This window comes from Mustelus asterias, unplaced genomic scaffold (assembly GCF_964213995.1).
Source record: "Mustelus asterias unplaced genomic scaffold, sMusAst1.hap1.1 HAP1_SCAFFOLD_216, whole genome shotgun sequence".
Classification (NCBI taxonomy): Eukaryota; Metazoa; Chordata; class Chondrichthyes; order Carcharhiniformes; family Triakidae; genus Mustelus; species Mustelus asterias.
In genome coordinates this window covers 123,322-140,179 of record NW_027590202.1, presented here as the reverse complement: position 1 = coordinate 140,179, position 16,858 = coordinate 123,322, and the positions used below count along the sequence as shown (strand labels likewise).

At 43.3% G+C, this 16,858-nt stretch overlaps 2 protein-coding genes across 2 annotated transcripts in view; both read left to right on the top strand.

Annotated features, from left to right (window-relative positions):
- The window catches only part of LOC144485737 (uncharacterized), a 138,546-nt gene that overhangs the window by 69,584 nt on the left and 52,104 nt on the right, over positions 1–16,858 (top strand). Inside the window, exon 4 of the mRNA XM_078203839.1 lies at positions 11,883–12,200. The gene's annotated coding sequence lies outside the window, so the exon portion shown is untranslated. The remainder of the gene's footprint in view (positions 1–11,882; positions 12,201–16,858) is intronic.
- The window catches only part of LOC144485746 (uncharacterized), a 28,956-nt gene continuing 18,255 nt past the window's right edge, over positions 6,158–16,858 (top strand). The window contains exons 1-2 of the mRNA XM_078203851.1: positions 6,158–6,206; positions 9,808–10,227. Of these exons, the coding sequence (XP_078059977.1) occupies positions 6,158–6,206; positions 9,808–10,227 (469 nt within the window). The remainder of the gene's footprint in view (positions 6,207–9,807; positions 10,228–16,858) is intronic.

Sequence of the window (16,858 nt, the reverse complement as noted above, 5' to 3'; positions counted from 1 at the left end):
GTACTTTCGCTTCTTTCCTCCAAGTCACAAATATATATTGTGAACAGACGTGTTCCCAGGACTGATCCCTGTGGAATCCCACTGGCTACAGGTTGCCAACCTCAAAAAACCCTTTATTTCCACGAAATGTTTGCTACTCATTAACCAATCTGCTAACAATGCAAATATGCTACCACCAGCACCATGGGCTCTTACCTTTGTCTTAAACATTTGTGAGGTACTTCGTCGATTACCTTTTGGAAGTCCAAATGCAACACATCTACTGGTTTCCTTCTATCCACTTTGGTTGAGACATCGTCGTGTAAATCTAATTAATTATTCAGATACAATTTCACTTAGATAAAGCCATGCTAATTCTTCTTGATTTGATTATGATTTTCCGAATCTGCCGCTATTAATTTCATAGTGGTTTCAAACATAGATAAGAGCCTCCTGAGCGAGACCCGATCTCACTGAAAGACATGCTGCAGAACTGAACCTATGTGCACTGAATTCAACCGTTCTGAATGAGACATGTGCGAACTAACCCGTACCAAATTAGGTTGGTGCACAATGACAGTAACAATGCTGATCTTGGCCTGTACGCGATAAATACAACAGGCTCGCATAGGAGCAGCCTGCACGGAACTTATCTGTGCACAAATGAACAAATGCACTCTGAATAATTCCGAAAAAGTTGGTATGGTTGGACCGATCATCACCACACAGACAGGCAGCAATCCACACTGATTACAGCTGGACTCAACTGGCCCAGGCTCCATCGAAGGCAGGCACACTGAGCAACTTACTTTGCAACCAACCATTTTGAACAAATAACATCCACACCGTGAAAACTGGGACTCTGTAAAAAGTGTATTGCTTGATTTTACCCGTCCACATTGAAGGTAATCCCACAGAATAGGACTTGTACACCGTCAATGAAGCAGAACTGAAGTGGATCGCCATATAATGAGAACAATTATGCATCATTTGAATTGACCCAATTGAAAATAATTTGCCTGATTTGGCTCTGCAAACTGAAAATTGATCTGCTTTCCCGATCATCAGTAAGTGTAACCGGCTGCATTGAAACATGTTCACAACTGGAGTTGTAGCAATTAATGCAATCATGCTCAATTGGACCCTATCTTCAGTGAATATCATTGCACTGAGTTTAGACATGAAGCACTGAGCTCAGGCATGCTGAAATGCATCTTGCCACACAAGGAGTGAACAGGTTGCACATTTCCCATTTCGGGGCTGACATGTTCATGTTGAAGGAAACTAAATTCGACTGCCCCATACTGAAAGTTACTGTGCAGAACTGGATCTGTGCACCCTGAAATGACACTAAACGGGGCATTTCCACGCTGAGTGTGTCCGTGATGAATAGAATGAAAATAAATAGAATGGAAATACTCAATATATCAGGCAGTCTCTGTGAAGAGAAACACGCTTCCAGTGTATGTTGCAACAGGGTAACCTTACATCCAAACGAGAAATGCTGAGTATTTATGATGTGGAGATGCTTGCATTGGACTCGGGTTCGCACAGTAAGAAGTCTCACAACACCAGGTTAAAGTCCAACAGGTTTACCTGGAATCAAGTGCTTTTGGAGCGCTGCTCCTTCATCACTCAACTGATGAAGGAGCAGCGCTTCGAAAGCTCGTGATTTTTCAGATAAACCTGCTGGATTTTAACCTTGTGTTTTGTGACTTTGTACGATGGTAATGGGACAGTATTTAAGAAAGCATAGTGTCTGAGTGCATGGTTGTGTGTAAATTTATGTGTGTACGTGTGCTTATTTTTCTGCATATATTTGTGAACGTGTATATGTGTCTGCGTGCGTTTTGCCGTGCATGTGTTTTGTGTGTGTTTCTATGTGTTTTTTTCTTGCGAGTGTATGTGTGTTTTTGTTTGTTTAATGTTTGATTATGTGTGGTTGCGTGTGCGTTAATGAATCCGTGTATTTGTGTGGGTTTATTTGTTGGTGTATATGTGTGTTTGTGTGCGTGTCTTTACGTGTGTGCCCATGTGATTGCTTGTGCATTTGAGTGCAAAGTCATGTGTGTGTGTGTTCCTCTGTGTGTCTTTAGCTGTGTTTGTATCATTATCAATGCATGGGTGCGTGTGTTATTGTGTGCATGAACGTGTTTGTGTGCATTTAGAGGTGCCTGTGTTTATGTGGGCGTCTGCATGTGCTTATGTGTATGTTTGTCCTTGCTCATGTGTATTTTGTGTGTGTGTGTGTGGGATAGTCAGCATGGTTTTGTGAAGGATAGGTCGTGCCTCACAAACCTTATTGAGTTCTTTGAGAAGGTGACCAAAGAGGTGGATGAGGGTAAAGCAGTTGATGTGGTGTATATGGATTTCAGCAAAGCGTTTGATAAGGTTCCCCATGGTAAGCTTTTGCAGAAAATACGGACACATAGGATTGAGGGTGATTTAGTGGTTTGGATCAGGAATTGGCTAGCTGATGGGAAACATTCATCCTGGAGTTCAGTTACTAGTGGTGTACCGCAAGGATCTGTTTTGGGGCCACTGCTGTTTGTCATTTTTATTAATGACCTGGATGAGGGCGTGGCAGGATGGATTAGTAAATTTGTGGATGACACTAAAGTCGGTGGAGTTGCAGACAGTGCGGAGGGAAGTGGCAGGTTACAGAGGGACATAGGTAAGCAACAGAGCTGGGCTGAGAGGTAGCAAATTGAGTTTAATGTGGAAAAGTGTGAGGTGATTCACTTTGGAAGGAGTAACAGGAATACAGAGTACTGGGCTAATGGTAAGATACTTGGTAGTGTCAATGAACAGAGGGATCTGGGTGTCCATGTGCATAGATCCCTGAAAGTTGGCACCCAGGTTGATAGGGTTGTTAAGAAGGCGTACGGTGTGTTAGCTTTTATTGGTAGAGGGATTGAGTTTCGGAGCCAGGAGGTCATGCTGCAGCTGTACAAAACTCTGGTGCGGCCGCATTTGGAGTATTGTGTACAGTTCTGGTCGCCATATTATAGGAAAGATGTGGAAGTGTTGGAAAGGGTGCAGAGGAGATTTACCAGGATGTTGCCTGGTATGGTGGGAAAATCTTATGAGGAAAGGCTGAGGGGCTTGAGGTTGCTTTCGTTAGAGAGAAGAAGGTTAAGAGGTGACTTAATAGAGGCATACAAGATGATCAGAGGATTAGATAGGATGGATAGTGAAAGCCTTTTTCCTCGGATGGTGATGGCTAGCACGAGGGGACATAGCTTTAAATTGAGGGGTGAGAGATATAGGACAGATGTTAGAGGTAGGTTCTTTACTCAGAGAGTAGTAAGGGCGTGGAATGCCCTGCCTGCAGCAGTAGTGGACTCGTCAACATTCAGAGCATTCAAATGGTTATTGGATAAACATATGGATGATATTGGAATAGTGTAGATTAGAGGGCTTTAGATTGGTTCCACTGGTCGGTGCAACATCGAGGGCCAAAGGGCCTGTACTGCGCTGTAATGTTCTATGTTCTATGTTTTATGCGCGTGTGTGTGCGTGTGTGCGCACGTGCGTGTGCGTGCGTATGTGTGTGTGTGCCTGTCTGTGCGCCCATGTGTTCATTTAGAACATAAGAACATAAGAAATAGGAGCAGGAGTAGGCCACCTAGCCCCTCGAGCCTGCCCCGCCATTCAATAAGATCATGGCTGATCTGACGTGGATCAGTACCACTTACCCGCCTGATCCCCATAACCCTTAATTCCCTTACCGCTCAGGAATCCATCCATCCGCGCTTTAAACATATTCAGCGAGGTAGCCTCCACCACCTCAGTGGGCAGAGAATTCCAGAGATTCACCACCCTCTGGGAGAAGAAGTTCCTCCTCAACTCTGTCTTAAACCGACCCCCCTTTATTTTGAGGCTGTGTCCTCTAGTTTTAACTTCCTTACTAAGTGGAAAGAATCTCTCCGCCTCCACCCTATCCAGCCCCCGCATTATCTTATAAGTCTCCATAAGATCCCCCCTCATCCTTCTAAACTCCAACGAGTACAAACCCAATCTCCTCAGCCTCTCCTCATAATCCAAACCCCTCATCTCCGGTATCAACCTGGTGAACCTTCTCTGCACTCCCTCCAATGCCAATATATCCTTCCTCATATAAGGGGACCAATACTGCACACAGTATTCCAGCTGCGGCCTCACCAATGCCCTGTACAGGTGCATCAAGACATCCCTGCTTTTATATTCTATCCCCCTCGCAATATAGGCCAACATCCCATTTGCCTTCTTGATCACCTGTTGTACCTGCAGACTGGGCTTTTGCGTCTCATGCACAAGGACCCCCAGGTCCCTTTGCACGGTAGCATGTTTTAATTTGTTTCCATTGAGATAGTAATCCCATTTGTTATTATTTCCTCCAAAGTGTATAACCTCGCATTTATCAACGTTATACTCCATTTGCCATATCCTCGCCCACTCACTCAGCCTGTCCAAATCTCTCTGCAGATCTTCTCCGTCCTCCACACGATTCACTTTTCCACTTATCTTTGTGTCGTCTGCAAACTTCGTTACCCTACACTCCGTCCCCTCCTCCAGATCATCTATATAAATGGTAAACAGTTGCGGCCCGAGTACCGATCCCTGCGGCACGCCACTAGTTACCTTCCTCCAACCGGAAAAACACCCATTTATTCCGACTCTTTGCTTCCTGTCGGATAGCCAGTCCCCAATCCACTTTAACACACTACCCCCAACTCCGTGTGCCCTAATCTTCTTCAGCAGCCTTTTATGGGGCACCTTATCAAACGCCTTTTGGAAATCCAAAAACACCGCATCCACCGGTTCTCCTCCATCAACCGCCCGTGTGTGTTTATCTTTGTTTTTGTGTATAGGGTGGCGTGGAGGAGTGGTGCTTTATTGAAGTGCTGCAAGTACAGAAGCGTATGTTTGTGATTAATTAGAAAGCTGGAAAAAATACATGTCTGAAGTGGTGATGGTGAAAAACAAAATAATGTGAGACTGGAACAATGAAGATGCAACACAGATGTCTGGTAATATATCAATATTAATCCCGGAATTGTCACCAACATATATCAAAAAGCAATCAAAGGAGATAAAAAGAAGAAAAGGAAAGAGAAGGAGCCAATGGTTATTTTTTAAAACTTCTTATTCAGTCAAGACATTCGCAAAATGTTTAAACGAAAAAAAAAACGAGGTGTAATTCTTCCAGCTCATTTCGAGTTTATATGGATCATTGCAGGATGCCGAACACAGAGAAGTAAAATTGGAGCCAAATAGCAATAGAAAGTGACAAATGATCAGAACCTCAGGTTCACACTTGTGGATTGATTCGAGGTATACTGCAAAATATTCAGTAAATCTAACAGGATTAGCCAGGGTAGATTCAGAAAGAATTTTCCCAATGGTGGGGGAGTACAGAACTAACTGTCATAGTTTGAGGATGAGGGGTAAATCATTTACGACTGAGTTGATTTGAGCCTGAGAAATGTCTTGCCTCGAGACAGGTGAATCCGTGGAAGTCGCTACCACAGAGAGTAGTTGAGGCCAACATGATCAAAATGAATTCCTGACCAGAGTCGAAGGGCTGAGCGGCCTTCTCCTTCCATTTTCTATGTTTCTTTTTTTCAATGCCTCATCTCCAACGTGCAGAGTGGACTATACCATGATCCAAGAACAAAATATCCATTGGAAAGGCATTACAGGAAATCACTGCTTCATCTTAAGCTCATGTTTGTTTATGCCTTGGATGCTGAAAATGGCAATGAAGAGAACAGTTAGATAAGCTTGGTTGCGGTGTCACACTGGTCTGCCTGGAATGCAGAAGATGATCCAATGATTGTGGTTTGGTGCTTGCAAGGTGAGGAAAAGTGGAACTCTATCCTGTTTTTGGGAGGGACAATGAGGTGAGAGTAGCATTCTGGTGACGTTAACTGCCATTGTGCTGTCAACAACAGAGGGGTGCAGATTACCAAAATAAATATCGAAACCGCCAATCTGTATTATTGAACTAATTGAGCAGTTGCAAAATAAATGGGGAAAATTATGAAGAATTGAATGGAGCCCTTGTAGTAAAGGAGGGTGTACATTATGCTCGAGACCACTGTTTGAGTTAATGAGTTTACACTCTATATTGGGCAAGAGATTATCCTCAGATATGTACACATCAAAGTAAAATAAAGGAATAGAAATAATCAATATGGAGCAAATGAAAACCATCGGAAGTGCAGAGTTTAAATTGGAAAGAAGTAAGTTCTAGTCAGTGAGCAGGAATCGACACGGATACCGCCATCTATATGTTGGGTGAAGAGTTGAATGTAGCACCCTGGGTAGGACTGGGGCATCAAAGATTCATTTTCCCAGAAAAATCAAACACAGCTGGAACCGCTGCCTCTGTACAAAGCAATCACTTTCATTTGAAAGAAACGAGTGGAGTTAAATATCCTGTTCATTACGGAAGCCCGTTCAGTCGGGTGATACAGTCTGGTGAGAGATGTGTCTTCATTCAATTCAACAAGAGCCCTCAAAAAGCCCTGGCGGCTGATGGCGGGGCACAGAGATTGTGTGACTAGCAATGCTGATCTGAACCTGTATACTCTGAAAGTAACTTTGCTGGACCGAACTGAACTGAATGTACTGTCATGAACTTGTCCTGCCCATCCAAATGAGGAAGTCCAGAATTCTGGGCAATTTCCCGTTTGTTCAAGTGGATTGGTCTACTCTGATATTAACCATGCTGAACTAAATCGTTCTTTCTGACTATCACCACCTTGGGCGGGAGTTCGATGGATCAGTGCTGAAAATGACTTCAGTGTGTTCGACATGTTTACACAAATTCATGCATGTTGATGTGGACCTGGCCCACCCGGGTTCCAACCAAAAATAAGAAAAATATAGTGGACACAGGAATCTGAAACAAGACTAGAGGAAGCTGGAAGAACTCAGCAGGTCTGTCACTATCTGTTAGATGAGAGCTCAAACGAAATCAGGTTGTAGTCCAACAGATTTATTTGCAATTACAAGCTTTCGAAACGCTGAAGGAGCAGCACTCCAAAAGATTGTGATTTCAAATGAACATGTTGGACTCCAACCTGGGCTCGTGTGGCCTGCTATCATATCCATCACAGTCCAACACCGGCATCTCCACCTCATGGCAAGCATCAGGGGTGAAACACAGTAACGTTTTCGAGTTACTCCTGACGAAGTGTCAAGAGTCAAAAGAATAACCGTGTTTCTCTCCTGAAAAATGCTGGCAGAAGTGCTGAGTTTTTTTCCCCATTTTCTCTGTTCTTGCTGCTGTACTCAAACTTGCTAGATTGAATCTGTCTATTCTGAGCGTAAGTGTGCTTATCTGAACATGTACACAACGAATGCAACTATGCTGAAATGGACCAGACAGTATTTAATTTAAACGCTCTAGCAGAATCTGGCTTATGGTGTGCAAGTGTGCTGATCAGTCTATTTCCACAATGAATGCATAGACAAATGTATTAAAGTGATTTCGCCGTCTCAGAGATTTTCCACCGGGATGAACCTGCCTCGTGATCATATGGACTGAACACTGAACAACAGGGAGCAATTGTCAGTGTTTTCATTTGAATATCACTGTTCATTTATAAATGGCGCAGATAATTCGCAAAACTTCATTGCAATGTTAATGCAAGCCTTACTTGTGACAAAAAAACCTTAAACTTTACATTACTTTAGTACCTCAGCATTAATAGATTAATCCCATTCATTGCTTTTGCACAATGCCCAGTTTCACTATTCAAGCCGTCCACTGTTTAAATTCTCATTATTTTGATGGGAGCATAATATGCATTCTGAGTGTTTCTCTGTACATCAGCGCCCATGAGAAAAATATCAAAATTTAAACACGTGATGCACAGCATTTTCGCCAGTGTGTTTGTTGAAATAATGCAATTCATGTAAAAAAAAAAGATGTTTTAATTATCTCCCTGGAGTCAGACGTCAAGAATAAATGTCACAATCTCTGAGTGCAGTGGAGAACACATTTGGAGATTTTGATAGAAATGCACTCATCACCGAAAGGTCTGCTGTTTGCCATTTACTATCCTGCCCTTGCTGCTATCGGAATTCCTGGTAAGGTTTACTGATTAGTTATTCATTATGGGAATCACTGCTTATTCCTCTTGCCATTCATATTTAACACACAAGCTTAACTATTGTACCGATATCCTTGGATAATTTCTCCCAATTATGTTGAAAATCTTCGTTTTACTTGCTGTGATTTCTCCAGTATAATTGAGCTACTCTTTCTGCAGTTTAACAGTTGAAGTGCTTCATTTTATCTATCTACGTTTTTCACTTTCCCTGAAATAATTACTCCTCATGGCAAGTATATATTTTCCACCATTGCAGGAAATAAGTCTGCATGCTTTCATTGAACGTGTGGAGAAGAGAGAAGACAAGCTGAAATCCTTGGAAACCCAAGGAGATCTAATATTGTGGGAGCTGAGCAGCAAGCTACCAAATGATAATGGCAAAGTTATCACATGGAGGCAGCAATACTGGAAATGTCTATTATTTAAAGAAAAAATTTGCATGTAGAAAATAGTGATCTGAGACTTTTTATGAATTGAAACTTTCATAGCAATGCGTTCTTTCTTTCTCTTACTGGCATGGCGACTACACATTGCCTACATAATTTCTCCTTTTTAACAATATACTATTTGCCTTGATCAGTACAAATTCATCACTTCAAGCTTACATGTTCCCCTACGTACTGTTCCCAACTCATGTTGCAAGTGCTATTTCATTTGATTGTTGATGCGCTCACTGTGGCTTCACTTTGAAACCAATATCATCGTTTAAATTAAGTTATGTTGTGATTTGCCACTGTGACTGTGGGGAGATTATTTCACTGTTAATAGCGCTCTGTTATGTTTTAAAAACTGTTAGTGAATGATCACACTCTTACCTGACGTGCACGTTTAATTTGTTTTTTGGGCAACGTGAACAACCTCCCTTTGTTAAGTTGGTGTTGATTTTGTTTCCGCGTCTTATTTAGACAGGGACTCAGCTTATTGTACTAAGCCAGAAGATGAATACACTGGCACTTCAAACCTCCATTTGTGCAAAACTCCTGGAATAGATCTTCAACTCACAACCATATGACTCAGACATTGAGGTTTTATTAACTAAATCATGGCTTAAGCATTGCAGGTAGATTTTGTTGTATCCGCTACCGCGAAACATTTGCTTTCAATTGTTTCAATTAATTATCAATGTGGATTCCCGGATAATTTTCAATTCCAAATACTTTCTCACATTTTGAGTGAAATAAGTTCCCCGACTCTGATGAAGCGTCATCTAGACCCGAAATATTCACTCCATCCTCTCTCCACAGATGCTGTCGGACCTGCTGAGTTCCTCCAGCATTTATCTTTCTTGTTTCAGATTCCAGCATCCGCAGTATTTTGCCTTTATATTCCAATTTTCTTCTCGCCCTATGAGGCACTTGGCATTCCTGGACATTCAATTTCATATCTTGCATTTCAGCCAAATTGTTTTCATGTTAGTGTTCGTTGGATTTGACAATGAATTGGCCATGTCTTCTCTCTTCTCTACACGTTGAACAAGATACCAACTGACTGTATTTCCTGTAGCTGAGTCATCAAGTAGCGAGAAAAATATCCAGGAAGTTTTCCTCACAGTTCAGTACCGTATTTGGGAAATGTTGCAATTTAGGAAGGATTCCTCTCCAGTGGAAAAGAAAGGTCATCAACTAGGATTGCCAATTCTGGTTTCTCCTAACATTAGCTTTTTAGTCATTCAATCTTTTAAGCATTTGATCTTTCATTCTCTTTCTACGCCCCTTATTCACAGTTTATTTTGTCTACAACACAGCAAACTTGGCAGTGTTTGTCATCCTCGCCCGTGGAAGATGTGGTCTCTCTGGATGTATCACTTACTATTTGGTATCTATGGCGGTGACAGATTTCCTGGTCATTATTACAGCTGTGATATTAAACCGGATTGCCCGTATCTATTTCCCATTCAGCTTCCTCTCTGTCACTCCGGTCTGTAGTCTCAGCTTTGTGATCATTTATGGAGCCAGAGATTGTTCTGTTTGGACAACAGTCGCCTTTACCTTTGATCGATTCATCGCTATTTGTTGCCAGAAATTGAAAACAAAATACTGCAGCAAGAAAACGGCAACGACGGTAATAGGCACTGTTTGTGTTCTGAGTTGTGTTGTAAACAGCCCCTGGTACTTTGCATATGAGCCTTTGTTTATCCTGAACGGTATTCCTTGGTTTTGCAGTGGAAAATCTGTATGTTATACGTCACCTATATGGGCGGCATTTGACTGGATTCTAGTCATTTTAACCCCTTGTCTCCCATTCATTCTGATCTTACTGCTCAATGCTCAGACTGTCAGACACATTTTAGCAGCCAATAGAGCCCGCAGGAGACTCCGGGCCCAGAGCAGTGGAGAGAATCAAAGTGACCCAGAGATGAAGAAACGGAGGAAGTCCATTGTTTTACTCTTTTGCATCTCGGGGAGTTTCATCCTGTTGTACTTATTATTTTTTATAACAATTCTCTATGTACAACTTGCGAATGTTACTTATTCCTCAGGTTCTGATTCCAGTAATTCAATATTTATTTTGGATGAAAGTGGAACTATGCTTCAGCTTCTGAGTTCCTGCATCAATCCCTTTATTTATGCAGGGACCCAGAGTCGATTTAGAAATGAGATAAAGAATGGGGTGAAGTATCCCCTGACACTAATTGGCAAATTGTTTAATTATTCAGAAAATGCTGGAAAATCTCAGTATGTCTGACAGCATCTGTGGGGCAGAATACAGCCAACGCTTCGAGTCGCTGAGGAAGGGACATGAAACTCGAAAATCGAAAAGTTGGCTCTATTCTCTCCCCACAGATGCTGACAAACCTGCTGAAACGTTTCGGCATTTTTCTGTTTTTGTTTCAGATTCCAGCATCCACAATTTTTTGCGTTTGTTTCATTAATCAATTCACTATAAACCAACGTAAATTTCATGTCAAAATCAACTTTTGATCTTCCTAACTATGTGATGCAACGGATATCCTCCCAGATCCATATGAGAAATAAATGTTCTGTGTCTATGTGCGTTAATTGAAATAATAATTCACATGCTGTCTAACCTGTTATTAATTATTCCCAATCCATTGTTTGAACTGACTCCCGTCAGGCATTTTCTAGGAAGCTCCGAGACCCCCGGAGTTACTCCATGCTCACGTTCAGAGAGAGAGAGAGTCCGACCATTACCAGCTATTGATTTACCAGTTTAATGAAGGGATATCAATATCCTGCATGACTATTATGTAGGCCTAGATGGTGCATACGCACTGAAATTGAATTAACTACTGCCCTCACACTTTGTCTTCTGCTCAGAAGGCACCGTCCCACGCCCACGTTTCTGGGTTTACAAACAAAGAGAGGAATGGACCCGTAAATGCACGAAAACAAAGAAATTCTACTCCGCCTTCCTAATAAAATTAAAATACTGCAGATTCTGAAAATCTGAAACACAAACAGAAAACGCTACATGAACACAGCAGGTCTGACAGAAGCGTTCGAGCATGAATGAGGGTTATCATTCCGAGTCCATATGACCCTTCTTATTCTGTTGAAAGAACATATGGGATCGAAAGATGAACTCTGTTTCTGTCTCGAAAGATTTAATGTGGAGATGCCGGCGTTGGACTGGAGTAAGCTCAGTAAGAAGTCTCACGACACCAGGTCAAAGTCCAACAGGTTTATTTGGCAGCACAAGCTTTCGGAGGAATGCCCTTCATCAGGTGAGTCTGAAAGGGCAGTGCTCCGAAAGCTTGTGCTGCCAAAAAAACTTGTTAGACTTTAACCTCGAAAGATGTAATCAGAAAGACGGGCGGCACGGTAGCACAGTGGTTAGCACTGCTGCTTCACAGCTCCAGGGTCCTGGGTTCGATTCCCAGCCCGGGTCACTGTCTGTGTGGAGTTTGCACATTCTCCTCGTGTCTGCGTGGGTTTCCTCCGGGTGCTCCGGTTTCCTCCCACAGTCCAAAGATGTGCGGGTTAGGTTGATTGGCCCGGTTAAAAATTGCCCCTTAGAGTCCTGGGATGCGGAGGTTAGAGGGATTAGTGGGTAAATATGTGGGGATAGGGCCTGGGTGGGATTGTGGTCGGTGCAGACTCGATGGGCCGAATGGCCTCCTTCTGCACTGTAGGGTTTCTATGATTTCTATGAAATGTTTATTTTTCCAGATCTTTCTGCTTTTAGTTCATCTTCTAATCCTTCCATTGACCAATTAGTACTAAATGTTCTACATTCATGGTATGAAACATTCTACCATTAAGAGAATAAAAGTATGCCATTTAAAATTATTAATAAGCAAACTCTTTACTAAAATATGTCAAATGCAATGAGAATGTTATCTCCACTCTCGACGATGCTTTAATTTACTTTTCTAATCTCGATAGCCTCATGGTGCAGCAAGAAATATGGTGACTCATAACAACAATCATTCTGCATTAATTCTTTTACAATACATCCAAGGAATGAGGCAAGATATTCTCCCGTTCTCGAGATGTTTGGTGACAAGGGAGGAAAGGGCAAAAATGATTCTTAGTATTTACATTAGATGTATCTGATTGTACAGCCAGCTGCTTCCTGCATGGATGATACGGCGTTCAGTTTGTAAAGAGCTGGAAGCAGTGATGCATCTTTTTGTGTCCTGGAATGATTACAAATATGCTATCTCGCCGACACAAATCGTTTTCCAGTATTGCAGATTTGGAAGGTGAGTGTCCGGGTGACGTAAATGTACATCACACTGCAAACAACCAATGCATGGATCTGGATTTGCTCCATAACGCGTGCGACACCGCAATTGCAGCCAACGCAATTCTGATTTTTTTGTTTTCTGTTCTTGGAATGACATGGAATGATTTTGAGAGGCTTTGCTGACGGTCAGAATTTCCTGCAGAGGTTGCTGCATACTCATCGGAGGATCAGTGGACTTGGTGACCACTAAACACTGTCACAATCCCTATTGATGTTAAACTGGACACAGATCACTGTCTAGAATCTGGCTTGATGGATGCTAACATTGATCTATGTGACAGAGTCTTTTGATAAGCTTTTTCAATAAAATATTCAAGAAGAAAAGATTAAACATAATGCACTTCACCTTTACGGAACCACGCCTTTTCAGATATCAACCGAATTGTAAGGTTAATACAGGTTATAAAATCCAATTTGTACTCTAATATAGAACATAGAACATAGAACATTACAGCGCAGAACAGGCCCTTCGGCCCACGATGTTGCACCGACCAGTTAAAAAAAAAAACTGTGACCCTCCAACCTAAACCAATTTCTTTTCGTCCATGAACCTATCTACGGATCTCTTAAACGCCCCCAAACTAGGCGCATTTACTACTGATGCTGGCAGGGCATTCCAATCCCTCACCACCCTCTGGGTAAAGAACCTACCCCTGACATCGGTTCTATAACTACCCCCCCTCAATTTAAAGCCATGCCCCCTCGTGCTGGATTTCTCCATCAGAGGAAAAAGGCTATCACTATCCACCCTATCTAAACCTCTAATCATCTTATATGTTTCAATAAGATCCCCTCTTAGCCGCCGCCTTTCCAGCGAAAACAATCCCAAATCCCTCAGCCTCTCCTCATAGGATCTCCCCTCCATACCAGGCAACATCCTGGTAAACCTCCTCTGCACCCTCTCCAAAGCCTCCACATCCTTCCTGTAATGTGGGGACCAGAACTGCACACAGTACTCCAAGTGCGGCCGCACCAGAGTTGTGTACAGTTGCAACATAACGCTACGACTCCTAAATTCAATCCCCCTACCAATAAACGCCAAGACACCATATGCCTTCTTAACAACCTTATCTACTTGATTCCCAACTTTCAGGGATCTATGCACACATACACCTAGATCCCTCTGCTCCTCCACACTATTCAAAGTCCTCCCGTTAGCCCTATACTCAACACATCTGTTATTCCTACCAAAGTGAATTACCTCACACTTCTCCGCATTAAACTCCATCCGCCACCTCTCGGCCCAACTTTGCAACCTGTCTAAGTCTTCCTGCAGACTACGACACCCTTCCTCACTGTCTACCACACCACCGACTTTGGTGTCATCAGCAAATTTGCTAATCCACCCAACTATACCCTCATCCAGATCATTAATAAATATTACAAACAGCAGTGGCCCCAAAACAGATCCCTGAGGTACACCACTTGTAACCGCACTCCATGATGAATATTTACTATCAACCACCACCCTCTGTTTCCTATCCGCTAGCCAATTCCTGATCCAATTTCCTAGATCACCCCCAATCCCATACATCTGCATTTTCTGCAGAAGCCTACCATGGTGAACCTTATCAAACGCCTTACTAAAATCCATATATACCACGTCCACTGCCTTGCCCCCATCCACCTCCTTGGTCACTTTCTCAAAAAACTCAATAAGGTTAGTAAGGCACGACCTACCTGCCACAAAACCATGCTGACTATCACCTATCAATTCATTACTCTCCAAATAACTATAAATCCTATCCCTTATAATTTTTTCCAACATCTTGCCGACAACAGAAGTGAGACTCACCGGTCTATAATTCCCGGGGAAGTCTCTGTTCCCCTTCTTAAACAATGGGACAACATTCGCTAACCTCCAATCTTCTGGTACTATACCAGAGGCCAACGACGACCTGAAGATCAGAGCCAGAGGCTCTGCAATCACTTCTCTTGCCTCCCAGAGAATCCTTGGATAAATCCCATCCGGACCAGGGGATTTATCTATTTTCAGACCCTCCAGAATATCCTGCACATCCTCCTTATCAACTGTAATACTGTCTATTCTACTCCCTTGCAACCCAGTGTCCTCCTCAGCTATATTCATGTCCCCTTGCGTGAACACCGAAGAGAAATATTGGTTCAATGCTTCACCAATCTCCTCCGGTTCCACACATAACTTCCCTCTGCCATCTATAACTGGCCCTAAACTTGCCCTAACCAACCTTCTGTTCTTGACATACCTATAGAACGCCTTAGGATTCTCTTTAACCCTATCCGCCAAAGTCTTCTCATGTCCCCTTTTAGCCCTTCTAAGCTCGCTCTTCAACTCCCTCTTAGCCAATCTAAAGCTTTCTAGTGCACTACCCGAGTGCTCACGTCTCATCCGAACATAAGCCTCCTTTTTCTTTTTAACCAACAAAGAAACTTTTTTGGTGCACCACGGTTCCCTAGCCCTACCAATTCCTCCTTGCCTGACAGGGACATACCTATCACAGACTCGCAGTAGCTGCTCCTTGAAAAAACTCCACATGTCGGACGTTCCCAGTCCCTGTAATCTCCTAGTCCAACCTATGTTTCCTAATTCTCTCCTAATAGCCTCATAATTACCCTTCCCCCAGCTAAAACCACTGGCCCGAGGTTCATGCCTATCCCTTTCCATCACTAAGGTGAACGTAACCGAATTGTGGTCACTATCACCAAAATGCACACCAACTTCCAAGTCTAGCACCTGGTCTGGCTCATTTCCCAGCACCAGATCCAATATAGCCTCACCTCTAGTTGGCCTGTCTACATACTGAGTCAAAAAACCTTCCTGCACGCTTTGAACAAAAACTGACCCCTCTAACGAGCTAGAGCTATAACAATTCCAGTCAATATTAGTCAAGTTAAAATCCCCCATAACAATTGCCCTATTACTTTCACTCCTAAGCAGGATTGACTCCGCAATCCTTTCCTCAACCTCTCTAGAACTTTTAGGAGGTCTATAAAAGACTCCCAACAGGGTGACCTCTCCTCTCCTATTTCTAATCTCCGCCCATACTACCTCAACAGATAAGTCCTCATCAAACCTCCTCTCTGACACTGTGATACAATCTCTGACCAATAATGCTACCCCTCCCCCTCTTCTACCTCCTTCCCTACTTCGACTAAAACATTTGAACCCCGGGACCTGCAGCATCCATTCCTGCCCCTGCTCTATCCATGTCTCTGAAATAGCCACAACATCGAAGTCCCAGGTACTGATCCACGCTGCAAGTTCACCCACTTTATTGCGAATACTCCTGGCATTGAAGTATACACATTTCAAACCCTGCTCCACCCCACCTCTGCAATGCCGTGCATTGCAGTCCCCATCCATGCATCCCTCACTTTCAGCCCCACTACTCAGGATCCCTCCCCCCCCCCGAATCAGTTTAAACCTCCCTGCATGGCCTTAGCAAATTTACCCCCCAGGATATTGGTCCCCTTCTGATTAAGGTGTAGACCATCCTTCTCATAGAGGTCACACCTTCCCCAGTACGAGCCCCAATTGCTTAAGTACCTGAACCCCTCCCTCCTGCACCATCCCCTCAGCCATGAATTCAAACCTTCCCTCTCCCTATTCCTCTCTAAACTATCCCGTGGTACAGGCAAGAGTCCAGAGATAACCACTCTGTCAGTCTTGGCCTTTAGTTTCCACCCCAACTCCATAAATCCCTGCCTAATATCCCCTTCCCCTATCCTCCCTATGTCGTGTGTCCCCACATGTACAATAACTTGTGGTTTATCTCCCTCCCCCCTAAGAGTCCTGAATACCCTGTCAGACACATCCCGGACCCCAGCCCCTGGTAGGCAACACACCAACCCTGAGTCCCTACCTTTAGTTCCGACCCTCCTATCTGTCCCCTTAATTGTGGAGTCCCCAATCACAAGGCCCAGTCTTTTACAGCCCCTAACCACCTGAGCTTTCTCACTCGGCTCACCCCCAGAGATCTGCTCTCTATGCTCAGTTGATTCCTCCTCAACTGTAGCCTCCAGCACCGAAAACCTATTATGGAGGGGAACCGCCCCAGGGGATTGTCTTCCCGATTGCTTCTTAC